Source organism: Oryctolagus cuniculus, chromosome 21 (genome assembly GCF_964237555.1).
Source record: "Oryctolagus cuniculus chromosome 21, mOryCun1.1, whole genome shotgun sequence".
NCBI lineage: Eukaryota > Metazoa > Chordata > Mammalia > Lagomorpha > Leporidae > Oryctolagus > Oryctolagus cuniculus.
The window spans coordinates 15533094-15549772 of NC_091452.1; the positions used below are offsets into that span (position 1 = coordinate 15533094).

Below are 16679 nucleotides of genomic sequence, written 5' to 3' on the forward strand. Positions count from 1 at the left end.
TCCTGAAGTTTGCCGAGGCAGTCCCGGTGTGAAGTGTGTTTAAGTGCTGATGTGTGAGACGGCCATGGCTGGGTTGCCTGTGCAAGTGGACCTGGAAGCCACGGGAGAGACCCCCTCTTCTCTGTCCTGTCCCCCAAGTTCTGTAGGCGAAGACAAAACCTGGAAAGAACCTCTTGAGTTGTGACTTCTTTTTGTTATTATTTTCTGTTTATTTGAGAGAGAGAGAGAGAGAGAGAGAGAGAGAGAATCTCCTGTCTGCTGGTTCAGTGCCCAAATGCCCACAAAAGCCCAAATTATGCAGGGGCCAAAAGCCAGGAGCCAGAGACACGAGGCAGGTGTGGCACAGTGACAGCATCTGCTGCCTCCCAGGGCCCACATTGGCAGGAAGCCAGGTGCTTCTCCTGGTGTCCCATGGGGTGCAGGGCCCAAGCACTTGGGCCATCCTCCACTGCACTCCCAGGCCACAGCAGAGAGCTGGCCTGGAAGAGGGGCAACCAGGACAGAATCCGGCACCCCGACCGGGACTAGAACCCGGTGTGCCGGCGCCGCAGGCGGAGGATTAGCCTAGTGAGCCACGGCGCCGGCAGCCCTCGTGCCTTTTAAGTGGTTCAGGTGGAAGGAATGCTCCCTCTCGCCTGAGTGCAGCTTCTAATCCATGGTCCTAGAACGCAGCTCTCCCCAAGCCGAGCTGAGTTCCCGCGTGCGAGACTTTTATTCAAAGCTTAACAAGTTTAAATCTGCCTGAGATCGCCCCTCTCGTAGACAGGGCTGGCGCTCTCCTTGGGTAGGTTCTACGAGCTGTACAAGACTGGTCATTAAGATAAAACCAGAGGCCGTCCCTGCAACGTAGCCATCAGAGGCCGGGATGGACGCTGGCAGGGAGCAGGAGACTGTTGAGGCCAAGCCCCGTGGCCGATCAAGACTTGGATTTGAGTCCTGACATCCCCCATGCGGCCTTGTAGCTCTGGACAAATCCCCGTACGTCTAGATGAATGGCACCAAATTCCCAGGTGCGTGACAGGATTAAATGAAGGGCTGCTGAGCCCCGAGCCCAGGCTGTAGGTCAGGCTCCACGGCTGTTCGCTCTCACCATGCAGTAAACTAAGTTTGATCTCTTGAAGCCTCGATTAGCTAAAAGCCTTCATTTTAAGCCTAAAAACATTCATGTCCATGAAGGCCAGCAAGCGTCCCCCACCAAGAGCTGTGCCTCTGCAGATGTCATTCTAATCGCGAAAGTATCAAAGCTACAAGTGTTCATTTATAAATCTTTTTTTTTAAAGTAAAAACAGAGTATTTGATCTTCTGCGTTATAAGAGCAAAAGAGATTTTTTTTTTTTCTCCTTTGGATCTGAGACCAAGGAGTAAGTTCTTTCAGACAAAAGTGTTCAGTCTGACAAACTGTAGAGAGAAAAAAGAACCGGGCGTGTCCCCAGAGGTCCCTGCCTGCAAGCAGTCTCTCCCCCTGGGCTCCGTGACCTCATTTCTCCGCTGCAGATTCAGCGGAAAAGGTGAAAAAAGGAAGCCACGGGTAGAATTTGTTTTATTATTGTGGCTGAGAGAAGACATAAAACCCGAGATTAAGGAGTGTAAAAGCTGGGTTAACTCTTGCATATTCTAAACCGCTGGGAGACAAGGCTGAGGTTGAGCCAGCAAGATAAAGCACTGGGATGTATTTATTTGCTTTTTTTTTTTTTTTTTTTTTTTTTTTTTTTTTTGCAGTGGGTTTGAATAGAGTCAATAAAAAGTGGACATTGGCACCGGACCCTGACCCCAGCTCTGTGTTAAGTCTGTGACCCCAGGGTTGTCCTTAAATTCCAGGGGGAAGGAAAACGCTTGTGTCCCTGCATCACTCCTGTGGCCCTCCCTGCTCGCCGCCCCCACACCATGCCAGAGTGATCTCTGCGAACTGTAACGTGCTCCCAGCTGTACACCCTTAATGGCGTCCCATTCCTCTGCAGAGTAAGGCAGAACCTGAGCAGGGCGTACAAGGCCCTGGGTGGACCGAGCCCTTGGCTTGCCCAGCCCCCCATCCCAGTCACACTCCCTTAGCACAGTGGAGCTGGTCACCTGCTGAGAACTTGGCTCTCTCCCCCTGAGGGCCCCCTTCACCGGCTGCTGCCAGTTTCCTCACAGCATGGAGTCCCTGACAGTCCCTGGAGCCCTGCCTCGGGCCACTTCTAGAACATTCCACCACATCAGCCAGTCACAGAGCCAAGATCCAAGGGGAAATGGATGTAGACCAAACTCCCTGTAGAAGGCTGTGTGTGCACCATGTGGTCTCCCGCTGAGCACCTACTCCGCCCACCCACCCCCAGGTCCTGTGTGTTTGAGCTGGCCATCTCCCCCACTACTGACCGTGGAGAGGCAGGGTCTGGCCCAGCCATTGCCACATCTGCAGCCCCCAGGAGGAGATGTTCAGTCACTATGGGTGGGGAGGAGTGAACCAGGGAAGTCGTCAATGATTCCACCCATGCAAGTGCTTAGGCTGGGACTCGGGGACTACAAGGCACCAGGAAACAGGCAGGGATTGGGGTTGGTTACGGAGGAGGGGAGTGAGGATCCAGGCACACGTGGACTGGGAGCAGCCCGTGAAAGTCGAGCCTTGTGCCAAGCTGGCGAGTGAGCGCCAGTCCTCAGCTCTGGCCGACCCCCACTGGTGGGAACGCAGGGCCCAGGGTGGCCAGAGCATTGAAGCTTTTCCAGCTCTATGTGAAATCTCTCAACTTAAACATGTAAGGAACTGGAGCCGTGGCAAGTAAAGCGGCTGCCTGTGACGCTGGCAGCACATATGGGCACCAGCTCATATCCTGGCTGCTCCACTTCCTATTCAGCTCCCCGCTGATAGCCTGGGAGAGCAGTGGAGGATGGCCCAGGTGCCTGGGTCCTGGCCACCCGCATGGGAGACCCAGATGAAGCTCCTAGCTTGAACTTGAGTGTTGCAGCCACTTGGGGAGTAAACCAGCAGATGGAAGATCTCGCTTTCTTTCTCTCTATAACTCTTTCAAACAAATAAACCTTTATATTCACACACACACATATATAATCAGTTGATCCAGTTGTAGGCACACACAGTAGGCTAATTAAAACATGGCCTTGGATAACATATATAATATATATATATAATTATCCACACACACATACACCCTATGATCCAGGCATACAAAAACCAAAAAAGAAACCATTTTGTATAACTGAAATGACTTGGTTCATGGTGGTCATTGAAAAACATTTAAATGTGGTGCTCAGTCGCTGTCTCTATTACACAGGCGAAAAGAACTCTCATCTGGCTCTTTAAGAAAGCATGCCTAACCCCTGGGGTGCTGTGCTGGTGTCCCCCACGATCCACCTGCTGATCTTGTCTACTCCCTTCACCCCTCCCACAGAACACACGCTACAGGGTTTTTCCTATGCTGTCTTCACCAACTGCATGGAGAACCCTCCTCACTCAGCTGGGCACGTTGCCTGGCAGGTGCTCATAGGATCCACCAAATAAGCTGTGGCCAGAAAAGAAGGTGTTGGCAGCAGCCACGGTCATTCACCCTGGGTCTGTGTTTCTGCTTTGCCTTCAGCACCCACGAAGAGAAGTTTAAGAAACTGGGGACTGGAGCTATACTTCGCCCATTCACCCCCGTCCATAGCTGCATCCTCTCCTCCTGGCTGCCGGAGGCTCACATGTGAGTAGTCTTCCCCGCCCGTCCATTTGCCTGGCTGGCTCGGGACTGCAGCCGAGCTGAAAAGACTCCACAAGCTAACGTGTCGGGAGCCACCGAGCTGCTCCTCCTTCCTCTCGAAAGGGGACATGAAGCCTGGGGCCAGCAAAGCTATTCAGTGTCCACAACTGGACACAGTGGCTCAGAGCTAAGTGGCAAATCAGCTGAATTGAGTTGTTCCATCCTCTACCAAGCCAGACGCTCTAATGTCAGATGGTTTGCAGAGCCTAGGAAGATCCGTCTGCAGCCCTCGCTGAGTGCGTTCAAGAACATCTCGGCCCCGGTTCTGGGGGCAGGATTTCCTCCCCCCGCTCGAGGAGCCGTTCCCCAGTGAGGTCCCTGGAGTCTGCAGCCCACAGCGTGACTCACTGACGCGTGCTCTCACGCCATCACCACTCGTCTTCTCACCCCATGGCATCCTGCTCCCCTTGTATCTATTCCAAAGAATGTCAAGTCCCATCTTGCTTTCGCGCTAGTTGGCGCTTTGCAACTGACAGATTTCGGGCACGGAGATACAGGCTTTGGACTCTAGGGCAGAGCTGGTCAAGCTCAGGATCAGCAGTCCTTCCCACGAGGGTTACCCTGTGTATTGTGGATGTTTAGCAACACCCATGGCCTCTACCGTTCCATGCCACCAGCCCAGCCGCTTGGACCCAGCTGTGTTAGCTGTGGACAGGACCACAGATGCCCTGGGAGCAGAAGTACGCACTGCCCTTACCCCCATATGGAGCGCCCACGTTGCTCGTATAGCTTTAAGGCAATGCGTTCTTTTGAGAATAATTCCTGTCGCTCCCCCACTCATGGAGGAACGACACCGGACCCTGTGCTGTTCTCTTTCCCCGGCCCTTCCCGGGTTTACTGCCGTTCCCCACCCCCCACCTCCGCAGAGGGGCAGCACCCCTGCCACTTTCCCCGCTTCTGCGGAGGAGCGGCACACCACCAGCCGGCTCTCTCAGGGGTTGCTCAGATGTTCCTGGTGCATGTTGTCTCTCTCCTCCTTTATAGTCCTCTTCCACCAATCCTAACTCTGCTGGAGTTCTCTCCCCACGTGCTGAACACACTGCTCTCCTCCAATCAGGAGCAGGGTCAGCTCCTGCAGCTTGTTAGTTGAATTGGTGAGGCAGCTGTGTGGAAGTTGTTTACTCTTTCTCAGCGCCATGTGATGGGAGATCAGATGCATAGAATTAGTCTTAGCAGTTCCAGTAATTTAGTCTAGTCTCAGTTGCTCTCCACAATTCCCCCTTTCTTTTTATTCTTTGGCGTTGATACGTGCCTGTCTTCGGTGCCCTGCGGCGCATACTCTGCTCAGTTAGAGTTGCCCACAGGTGCTTATCGCCCTACCAATCAGGCATACCAAATCTGGGTCCTCTCATTGCCATGTTGTGAGGAGGCTTTTAGGTGCTGATGCGTGCCTGTGTTCAGTGCCCTGCGGCGCATACTCTGCTCTGCTAGAGCTGCCCACAGGTGCTTATCGCCTTACTAATCAGGCAGACTGAATCCGAGCCCTCTCATCGCCATGTTGTGGGGAGGCCCTTTTTATTTCTCTATTTCTCTCTATCTCCGGGCATTCCTATTTCTTATTTTACTTCTATCTCCCTCCTATCTGCGTGGCTTCCCGGCTCCACGCACGTTCCATGGTCTCTGTGGCCTCCGCGGCCTCTGCACTCACCCCACACTTCTCTTATCTGCTCGCACCCCACGCTCTCTGCTCGCGCCCCGTGCACTCTCTCTGCGCGCGGCAGCTTCCGTGAATCACGGCCTAGCTTACGTTTCCATTATAGTTTAGCTTCGGTCTTTTTTTTTTTTCTTTTTAAACTTTTATTTAATGAATATACGTTTCCAAAGTACGAATAATGGATTACTATGGCTTCCCCCCCATACCGTCCCTCCCACCCACAACCCTCCCCTTTCCCACTCCCTCTCCCCTTCCATTCACATCAAGATTCATTTTTGATTATCTTAATATACAGAAGATCAGCTTAGTATACATTAAGTAAGGATTTCAACAGTTTGCTCCCACACAGAAACATAAAGTGAAAAATAATAGATGATTTTTTTTAATGATGATGAAATCAGATCAGACCTATTGTCATGTTTAATCCCAGTGAGAGTCAAGTTGGGAGTTGATAGTTTCTTTTCTTTTCTTTTCTTTTTTTTTTTTTTTACAGAGGATCAGTTTAGTATGCATTAAGTAAAGATTTCAACAGTTTGCACCCCCATAGAAACACAAAGTGAAATATATTATTTGAGTACTCGTTATAGCATTAAATCTCAATGCACAGCACATTAAGGACAGAGATCCTACATGAGGAGTAAGTGCACAGTGACTCCTGTTGTTGACTTTACCAATTGACACTCCTGTCTATGGCATCAGTAATCTCCCTATGCTCCAGTCATGAGTTTCCAAGGCTATGGAAGCCCTCTGAGTTCTCCGACTCTTATCTTGTTTAGACAAGGTCATAGTCAAAGTGGAGGTTCTCTCCTCCCTTCAGAGAAAGGTACCTCCTTCTTTGAAGACCTGTTCTTTCCACTGAGATCTCACTCACAGAGATCTTTTGCCAGAGTGTCTTGGCTTTCCATGCCTGAAATACTCTCATGGTCTTTTCAGCCAGATCTGAATGCCTTTAGGGCTGATTCTGAGGCCAGAGTGCTATTTAGGACATCTGCCATTCTATGAGTCTGCTGAGTATCTCACTTCCCATGTTGGATCACTCTCCCCTTTATTTATTCTATCGGTTAGTGTTAGCAGGTACTAGACTTGCTTATGTGCTCCCTTTGACTCTTAGTCCTTTCATTATGATCAATTGCGAACTGAAATTGATCACTTGGACTAGTGAGATGGCATTGGTACATGCCACCTTGATGGGATTAAATTGGAGTCTCCTGGTATGTTTCTAACTCTACCATTTGGGGCAAGTCAGCTTGAGCATGTCCCAAATTATATATCTCTTCCCTCTCTTATTCCTACTCTTATGTTTAACAGGGATCACATTTCAGTTAAATTTCAACACTTAAGAATAACTGTGTATTAATTACAGAATTAAACCAGTCATGTTAAGTAGAACAGACAAAAAAACTACTAAGAGGGATAATGTATTAAGTTGTTCATTAACAGTCAGGGCTATGCTGATCAAGTCACCGTTTCCCATAGTGTCCATTCCACTTCAACAGGTTTCCTTTTTGGTGTTCAGTCAGTTGTCACCGATCAGGGAGAACATATGGTATTTGTCCCTTTGGGACTGGCTTATTTCACTCAGCATGATGTGTTCCAGATTCCTCCATTTTGTTGCAAATGACTGGATTTCGTTGTTTCTTACTGCGGTATAGTATTCTAAAGAGTACATATCCCATAATTTCTTTATCCAGTCTACCGTTGATGGGCATTTAGGTTGGTTCCAGGTCTTAGCTATTGTGAATTGAGCTGCAATAAACATTAGGCTGCAGACCGCTTTTTTGTTTGCCAATTTAAATTCCTTTGGGTAAATTCCAAGGAGTGGGATGGCTGGGTCGAACGGTAGGGTTATCTTCAGGTTTCTGAGGAATCTCCAGACTGACTTCCATAGTGGCTTGACGAGTTTGCATTCCCACCAACAGTGGGCTAGTGTCCCTTTTTTCCCACATCCTCGCCAGCATCTGTTGTTGGTAGATTTCTGCATGTGAGCCATTCTGACCGGGGTGAGGTGGAACCTCATTGTGGTTTTGATTTGCATTTCTCTGATTGCTAATGACCTTGAACATTTTTTCATGTGCCTGTTGGCCATTTGGATTTCCTTTTTTGAAAAATGTCTATTGAGGTCCTTGGCCCATCTCTTAATTGGGTTGTTGGTTTTGTTTTTGTGGAGTTTCTTGATCTCTTTGTAGATTCTGGTTATTAACCCTTTATCTGTTGCATAGTTTGCAAATATTTTTTCCCATTCTGACGGTTGTCTCTTCACTCTCCTGACTGTTTCTTTTGCAGTACAGAAACTTCTCAATTTGATGCAATCCCAATAGTTAATTTTGGCTTTGACTGCCTGTGCCTCCCGGGTCTTTTCCAGAAACTCTTTGCCTGTGCCAATATCTTGAAGGGTTTCTCCAATGTTCTCTAGTAACTTGATGGTGTCAGGTCGTAGATTTAGGTCTTTAATCCATGTTGAGTGGATTTTTGTGTAAGGTGTAAGGTAGGGGTCTTGCTTCATGATTCTGCACGTGGAAATCCAATTTTCCCAGCACCATTTATTGAATAGACTGTCCTTGCTCAAGGAATTAGTTTTAGATCCTTGATCAAATATAAGTTGGCTGTAGATGTTTGGGTTGATTTCTGGTATTTCAATTCTGTTCCATTGGTCTATCCATCTGTTTCTGTACCAGTACCATGCTGTTTTGATTACAACTGCCCTGTAATATGTCCTGAAATCTGGTATTGTGATGCCTCCGGCTTTGTTTTTGTTGTACAAGATTGCTTTAGCTATTCGAGGTCTCTTGTGCCTCCATATAAATTTCAGCACCAATTTTTCCAGATCTGAGAAGAAGGTCTTCGGTATCTTGATTGGTATTGCATTGAATCTATAAATTGCTTTTGGGAGAATGGACATTTTGATGATATTGATTCTTCCAATCCATGAGCATGGAAGATTTTTCCATTTCTTGGTATCCTCTTCTATTTCTTTCTTTAAGGTTTTGTAATTTTCATCGTAGAGATCTTTAACGTCCTTGGTTAAGTTTATTCCAAGGTATTTGATTGTTTTTGTAGCTATTGTGAATGGGATTGATCTTAGAAGTTCTTCCTCAGCCATGGCATTGTCTGTGTATACAAAGGCTGTTGATTTTTGTGCATTGATTTTATACCCTGCTACTTTGCCAAACTCTTCTATGAGTTCCAATAGTCTCTTGGTAGAGTTCTTTGGGTCCCCTAAATAAAGAATCATGTCATCTGCAAAGAGGGATAGTTTGAGTTCTTCCTTCCCAATTTGTATCCCTTTAATTTCTTTTTCTTGCCTAATAGCTCTGGCTAGAACCTCCAGAACTATATTGAATAGCAGTGGTGAGAGTGGACATCCCTGTCTGGTCCCAGATCTCAGTGGAAATGCTTCCAACTTTTCCCCATTCAATAGGATGTTGGCTGTGGGTTTTTCATAGATTGCTTTGATTGTATTGAGGAATGTTCCTTCCAAACCCAGTTTGCTTAGAGTTTTCATCATGAACGGGTGTTGTATTTTATCAAATGCTTTCTCGGCATCTATTGAGAGAATCATATGGTTTTTCTTCTGCAGTCTGTTAATGTGGTGTATCACATTGATTGTCTTGCGCACATTAAACCATCCCTGCATACCAGGGATAAATCCCACTTGGTCTGGGTGGATGATCTTTCTGATGTGTTGTTGCATTCTATTGGCGAGAATTTTATTGAGGATTTTTGCATCTATGTTCATCAGGGATATTGGTCTGTAATTCTCTTTCAGTGCTGCATCTTTTTCCGGCTTAGGAATTAAGGTGATGCTGGCTTCATAGAAAGAATTTGGGAGGATTCCCTCTTCTTCGATTGTTCTGAATAGTTTGAGAAGAATTGGAGTTAGTTCTTCTTTAAATGTCTGGTAGAATTCAGCAGTGAATCCATCTGGTCCTGGGCTTTTCTTTGTTGGGAGGGCCTTTATTACTGTTTCAATTTCTGTCTCAGTTATGGGTCTGTTTAGTTTTTCGATGTCTTCCTGGTTCAATTTAGGTAGGTTGCATGTGTCCAGGAATCTATCCATTTCTGATAGGTTTCCCTGTTTGCTGGCATACAAGTCCTTGTAGTAATTTCTGATGATTCTTTTTATTTCTGTGGTGTCTGTTGTTACATTTCCTTTTTCATCTCTGATTTAATTGATTTGGGTCTTTTCTCTTCTTTTTTTAGTTAGTTGGGCCAATGGGGTGTCAATTTTGTTTATTTTTTCAAAAAACCAGCTCCTCGTTTGGTTGATTTTTTGTAATGTTTTTCTTGATTCAATCCTGTTGATTTCTTCTCTGATTTTAATTATTTCTCTTCTCCTACTAGATTTGGGTCTGGTTTGCTGTAGGTTTTCTAGATCCTTGAGGTGAATAGAAAGCTCATCTATTTGGTGCCTTTCCAATTTCTTGATGTAGGCACCTATTGATATAAACTTTCCTCTTAACACTGCTTTTGCTGCGTCCCATAAGTTTTGGTATGTTGTGCTGTTATCCTCATTTACTTCCAGAAAGTTTTTGATTTCTCTTTTGATTTCTTCTATGACCCATTGTTCATTCAGGAGCATGTTGTTCAATCTCCATGTGTTTGCGTATGCTCTAGGGATTCCTGAGTTGTTCATTTCCAACTTCATTCCTTTATGGTCTGAGAAGCTGCATGGTATGATTCTAATTCTTTTGAATTTGCTGAGACTTGCTTTATGGCCTAGTATGTGGTCAATCCTAGAGAAGGTTCCATGTACTGCTGAGAAGAATGTATAATCTTTAGCTGTAGGATTGAAAGTTCTGTATATATCTGTTAGATCCATTTGGGCTATAGTGTCGTTTAAATCTACTGTATCCTTGTTGATCTTCTGTCCTATTGATCTGTCTATTTCTGAGAGTGGAGTATTGAAGTCCCCCAGTACTATTGTATTGGGGTCTGAGTCTCCCTTTAAGTCCGTTAACAAATCTTTTAGATAAACCGGTGCCCTGTAGTTAGGTGCATATACATTGATAATTGTTATATCTTCCTGTTGAATTGATCCCTTAATCATTATGTAGTGTCCCTCTTTGTCTCTCTTAACGGTTTTTGTGGTAAAGTTTATGGTGTCTGATATTAAGATGGCTACGCCTGCTCTTTTTTCATTTCTGTTGGCATGGTATATCTTTTTCCAGCCTTTCACTTTCAGTCTGTATGGATCTTTGTTGGAAAGATGTGTTTCTTGTAAGCAGCAAATAGATGGGTTTTGTTTTTTAACCCAATCAGCCAAACGGTGTCTTTTAACTGGACAGTTCAGGCCATTCACGTTCAATGTGACTAATGATAAGTGGTAACTTTGCCCTGCCATTTGCCAAAGATAAGTTCTAATATATGCTTTGATTTCCCTGTGATCTTTTGCTGTGAGCTTTCCTTCCTTGGTTTCCTTCCTTTACCTTCTTTCATATTGATGACCGTGTTTCTTTGTTTCTGTGTGTAACACATCTTTAAGCATCTTTTGCAGGGCTGGACGAGTGGCAACAAATTCTTTCAATTTCTGTTTGTTATGAAAAGTCTTTATTTCACCTTCATTCACAAATGATAGCTTTGCAGGATATAATATTCTGGGCTGGCAGTTGTTCTCTCTTAGTACCTGGGCTATATCTCGCCATTCCCTCCTAGCTTGTAGAGTTTCTGATGAGAAGTCAGCTGTGAGTCTGATTGGAGATCCTCTGAGAGTAATCTGACGTTTCTCTCTTGCACATTTTAGGATCTTTTCTTTATGTTTCACTGTGGAGAGTTTAATTACAACGTGCCGTGGTGAGGGTCTCTTTTGGTCGTGTTTATTAGGGGTTCTGTGAGCTTCCTGTACTAGGATTTCTCTGTCCTTCTCCAAACCTGGGAAATTTTCTGCTAATATCTCACTAAAAAGGCCTTCTAATCCTTTCTCCCTCTCCATGCCTTCAGGAACTCCTAGAACCCGAATGTTGGGTTTTTTAATAGTATCCTGAAGATTCCCGACAATATGTTTTAGATTCCTAATTTCCTCGTCTTTTCTTTGGTCTGACTGTATCCTTTCCTGTTCTCTGTCTTCTAAGTCCGATATTCTCTCTTCTGCTTCTCCCATTCTGTTTGTAAGGCTCTCTATTGTGTTTTTCATTTGATCTATTGAATTCTTCACTTCAGTCACTATCCCAGTTTCCTGTTGTACTAGTTGTTTCGTTTCATTTTGATTCCTCCTTAATATTTCATTTTCACGAGAGAGATTTTCTATCTTGTCCATTAAGGATTTCTGTAGTTCAAGAATTTGTTTTTGAGAACTTCTTAATGTTCTTATCAATTTTTTGAGATCTGCTTCTTGCATTTCTTCTATGTCATCATCCTCATAATCTTGAATTGGGGTGTCTTTTTCATTTGAGGGCTTCATGGTGACTTCCTTGTTTTTATTACCTTGGTTTTTGCGTTTGTTATTTGTCATATTGGAGATATTTGGTTTCTTCACTGTGGTGCTTTTTCTTGTTATACTATGACTCTAGATTAAGTGGACTATCTGTTTTTGATGGAGCCTTAGGGCTTGAGATGGGTGTGGCCTGAGAGCTCTGTTTGGTGTGCCAAAGGTGACACTCCCAGGTTAGGCGTGGTAAACCTCTCTCTCTCTCTCTCTCTTTTTTTTTGATTCAACAGGGAAGTTATTCTGCACAGCTGAACGAAGTTGGAGGTAGTTAGCAGGCAAATGATATACCCACAGGAGCCAGAGATTAGAAGCTCTTTCCCAAGGACCACACAGGGAATCTGTTCGGCCCTTAGAGTGGGCTCAAATTCTCCTTCAGTCTCCCACTGGGTTGCCAAAGTTACGGAATTGTAGCGTCTCTGGAGAGTGCTCACGTGAATTCCGTGAGTTCTCTCCCCCACCGTCTCTTTTTTCACAGTCTCAGTTCAGTAGCAGGACAAATTTACTAGGTCCTAATCTCCTGTTAATTCGCCCCACCCAGAGTCAGGTTTTACTGCTAGGCTCAGAGCCGGTGCAGACCTGAGGTCGCTCTGCTTATGACGTATGTCCAAGATGGCGCCTGCTCTTTGTCTTGCTCGCCCTTGAGAGGTGAGCGGAGAGAGAGAAACCCGTGTCCGTACCAGTTACCTTTTTTTTTTTCCCTCTCTCTCTCTTCCAGTTAGCTTGGTGAAGTCCCCCCCGCCCCGGGGGTCGTTCCCTCTAGTCTCCTCTCTCTGCTTGCCTGCCGGTGTCTCGGGTTATTGAGGTTTGGCTCACCTCGCGTTCCAGCGCTGGTGTGTTGAGTCTGCCGCTGGTGTCCCGAACTGTGGGCTCCCATGCTCTCCACGCAGGTCCGCTCCCCTTCCAGTGCCGATGTGTGGACTCGGAGCCCTGGACGTCCCAAGTCTCCCCGCTGTTGCACTCCCCTTCGAGCACTTGCGCGCAGACCCTGCAGCTTGCGCAGCTCAGTCCCGCGGCTAGGCTTCCGCGGCTCAGTCCCGCGGCTCGGTCCTGCGGCTCGGCTTTCGCGCTCGGTGGGCGACCTTGTTCTCCCAGTAGGTCCTCCGATTCACGCCCACTGGATCCAGAAGAGTTTTGTCTGCAATATTTTCCTGGTTCTTTTTTCTGAGGCTACCGTAACTCCCCTTTTATTAAACTAAATTTTCCCGGACTATCGGTGCGCGCCCTCACTATTCCGCCATCTTGGCTCCGCCCCTAGCTTCGGTCTTTGTTCCCCGGGCTAATCTGACGAATCCCAACCTAGCTTATGTCTCCGCTTCGGCCTACCCCCGTGGCTTCACTTTCCCTAGCTTATATTTTTCTCTCTCCGGTACTTTTCCTAGCTTTCTTCCAGCAATATTTCTCTTTCATTTCTCCTAGCTTCTCCCCGCAGTCCATATCCGACTCTAAGTTTCTTCTAGCTTTTACTTTCACTTTCAATCTTAGATTTCTCCTAGCTTCTCCCTGCAGTCCATATCCGAGTCTATGCCTAGGCTTTCGCTAGCTTCTTCCGGCACTTTTTCCATCCGGCTTTTCCCTAGGCTCTCCCTAGTCTCTCTCCAGTATTTTCCCACTTCTTTCCTCCTAGGTTTCATATCCGAGTCACGCACCATTATGTCGCTCCCCCACTCGTGGAGGAACGACACCGGACCCTATGCTGTTCTCTTTCCCCGGCCCTTCCCGGGTTTGCTGCTGTTTCCCCCCACCTCCATGGAGGAGCGGCACACCACCAGCCGGCTCTCTCAGGGGTTGCTCAGATGTTATCCGGATGTTCCTGGTGCATGTTGTCTCTCTCCTCCTTTATAGTCCTCTTCCACCAATCCCAACTCTGCTGCCCACACACTGAGCACACTGCTCTCCTCCAATCAGGAGCAGGATCAGCTCCTGCAGCTTGTTAGTCGAATTGGTGAGGCAGCTGTGTAGAAGTTGTTTACTCTTTCTCAGCGCCATATGATGGGAGATCAGATGCATAGAATTAGTCTTAGCAGTTCCAGTAATTTAGTCTAGTATTGGTTGCTCTCCACAATTCCCACGTAGCAGTGCCTGTGTTCAGTACCCAGTTCCAGCTCCCAGCTCTCAGCTCCCAGGTCCCCTGTCCTGCTAAGGCAGACTCCAGGAGTGTGAGTGGTGATGGCTCAAGTAGTTGGGTTCCTGCCACTCTCTTGGGAGACCTGGATGGAGTTCCTGGCTCCTGGCTTTGCCCCCCTTGGCTGTCGCAGGCATCTGAGGAGTGAACCAGCGGATGGTTTATGTATGTCCATTTTTCTCCTCTCTCTCTCCATCTCAAATGATTTGTTTAAAAAATAGGCTTTGGCCGGCACTGCAGCTCAATAGGCTAATCCTCCACCTCGCGGCGCTGGCACACCAGGTTCTAGTCCCAGTTGGGGCGCTGGATTCTGTCCCTGTTGCCCCTCTTCCAGGCCAGCTCTCTGCTATGGTCCAGGAGTGCAGTGGAGGATGGCCCAAGTGCTTGGGCCCTGCACCCCATGGGAGACCAGGAGAAGCACCTGGCTCCTGCCTTCGGATCAGTGCACCAGCCGTAGCGGCCTTTTAGGGGGTAAACCAACAGAAGGAAGACCTTTCTCTCTGTCTCTCTCACTGTCTAACTCTGCCTATCAAAAAAAAAAAAAATAGGCTTTGCAATTTCTTATAACGTCCCCTGGAAGCACACGGGGCTGCGCAGCCCCGTCGTGGACACGCCCTCGGAAACCAGGGCACACTCGCTCGCTGGCGTTCAGATCGTCTGGGGTGGGAGGAGCAGACACCTGGGGAAATGCACACTCCTGAGCCTCCCCTGATCACCTGGCTGAGCACACGGAGGCCTAGGTCAGCTCTGCAGTGAGTGCAGATGGCTTCTTGTCCATCTCCCTTCCCTGCCCTGGGAGGAGGCAGAAGTCCTGACCTTTGACTGCTCTATCAGGCTTGTTGGAGGGGTCATCGTCATCATCATCATCACCACAGTGGGTGCTGGTATTGTTTGTCATGCCCTAGACCCAGGCTTAGCAAACTTTGCCTTCAAGGGCCATGCAGGAAGTCTTCTAAGCTTTGCAGACCAGATGCACTCCCTTTGCGTCTACTTAAGTTTGCCGTTATAGCCTGGGCTCTACCGTGAGGGTTTGTATGCCCTGTGTTCCACTAAACGGTTATTTACAAAAACCCACGCTGTTGGAAAGCTTGGGTTGCATTGGATGGCTGGTCAGGAGCCTTTGGCTGTGTCACAGGTCCCCTCAGCCTGGGGCGGCTCAGAATAGCCACATAGCATCATCTGCAAATCTACAGGTTGGCTGGTCGGGCCAGCTCCGTGATCCTGAATGGGTCTGTTAGGTGTGGGCGCCCAACTGATGGCTGCGCTGGAGGTTGGCTGTCCCAGGATGGGCTCACCCACGAGTGAGTGGTTGCTTGCTTGGTTGGCTGACTGACCAGTGGTGACTAGGATAACAGGGCGGCTCTGACATCGAGCAGGCCAGCCCAGGCCCGTTCCCATGGCAGTGAGTGACCACTGCAAGAACAGGCGCCTCCCAGAGCCTGTTGACGCTTGAGCTAGGAAGGACGCTGTGGCCCTTCCCACACACTCTGCTGACTCAGCAAGCCCCGGAGCCAGGGGTGGAGAAAGGGCTTCCCCTCCTGCAGGGGAAAAGGGGCAAAGTCACAATGAAAAGTGTGTACAGCAGGCGGCCCCGGGAAACAGGCGCTGTCTCATCAGTCTCCTGCTGGGTCAGCTCTCAGGTCCGAGGTCACCACCAGCTAGGAGCCCGCTCGCCCTCCCTCAGCCCTGGTGGCTCAGGTCCCACGCTGGCTGAGAGTTCTAGTGTGGGCACCAGTCCATCCAGGGGGAGACCCCACGTTGAGCTGTTCGCCGTCTTCCCCCAACACACACAGCCTTTTGTGAGTGTGGACAAAAGCAGTGTCTGCAACCCCCACCCCCACCCTCACCCCATCCAGGGTTGCCCTTGGCCAGCAGCTTGGGGGGCTGGAAACGACCTTGCAAATGTTCTCTGACTTCCCTTAGCAAAAGGAGAAGTGCTGTCTCCTTCCAGGAGTGCCTCCGCCCACTGCCCCTCAGGTGGGCGCAGCAGGCAGGCGTGTCCACAGCGCGGGCTGTGCAGCTGCGTGACCGCGGGTGTCCACCCAGACTCCCGAGTTCAGGGCTCTCAGGAGCAGGCGCTGTGCCTCCCTGTTCTGTTTTTCTGCCTGCTACGCCCGGCCTCCAAGAAAGGAAATGCTTTCTTTGTAACTTGGTAAAAGTCCTGACACGGGCTCCTCGTGAGAAAGAGCCGATTCCCATCAAAGCGCGCTTCCGGGGACGGTTTCCTCTTTGGCCTGTTTCCCCATCGGTTAGATCACCGGGTCTGAGGCCAAGAAAGAGGTCCAGGCCCACGGGACGAAGCCCCATCCTGCCGAAGCAGGAGGCCTCCAACGTTCGGCCAGAAACTATGCGCCGTGGTTAAGAGCACAGATTCTGGGCTCGGATCCCAGCTCAGCCATCTGCCGACTTGTGCGGCCCTGGACAGGTTACCTGGCCTCTCTGCCTCTGGTTCCTCATCTGCAGAACCTCCTCCCAGGGTTTGATGAGGATGGAAGTAGGTCACAGATGTTAAGCACTCACGGCGGTTTCTGGCCCTGTGTTGGCCTGTTTTCCATGGCTATTACATAACACACGGCATGCGTGCGTGTGTGGGGGAGGGGGTGTCATGAAGAAGAGAGCCTTGTCTGGCCCAGGCTCGCTCTTTCTGTGGGAGCTAATCTACTCCCAGAAATGAGCTTTTGTCAATTCCAAGAATGGAGCCCCCGTGACTGCACCACCTTCCACTAGGCCCCGCCTCTTAAAGACCCA

The 16679-nt window shown here is 48.4% G+C and overlaps 1 protein-coding gene across 1 annotated transcript in view; it reads left to right on the forward strand.

Annotated features, from left to right (window-relative positions):
• CCDC60 (coiled-coil domain containing 60) overlaps positions 1–16679 on the forward strand; it is a 189723-nt gene that overhangs the window by 117376 nt on the left and 55668 nt on the right. Inside the window, exon 4 of the mRNA XM_051826621.2 lies at positions 3570–3674. Within this exon, the coding sequence (XP_051682581.2) occupies positions 3570–3674 (105 nt within the window). The remainder of the gene's footprint in view (positions 1–3569; positions 3675–16679) is intronic.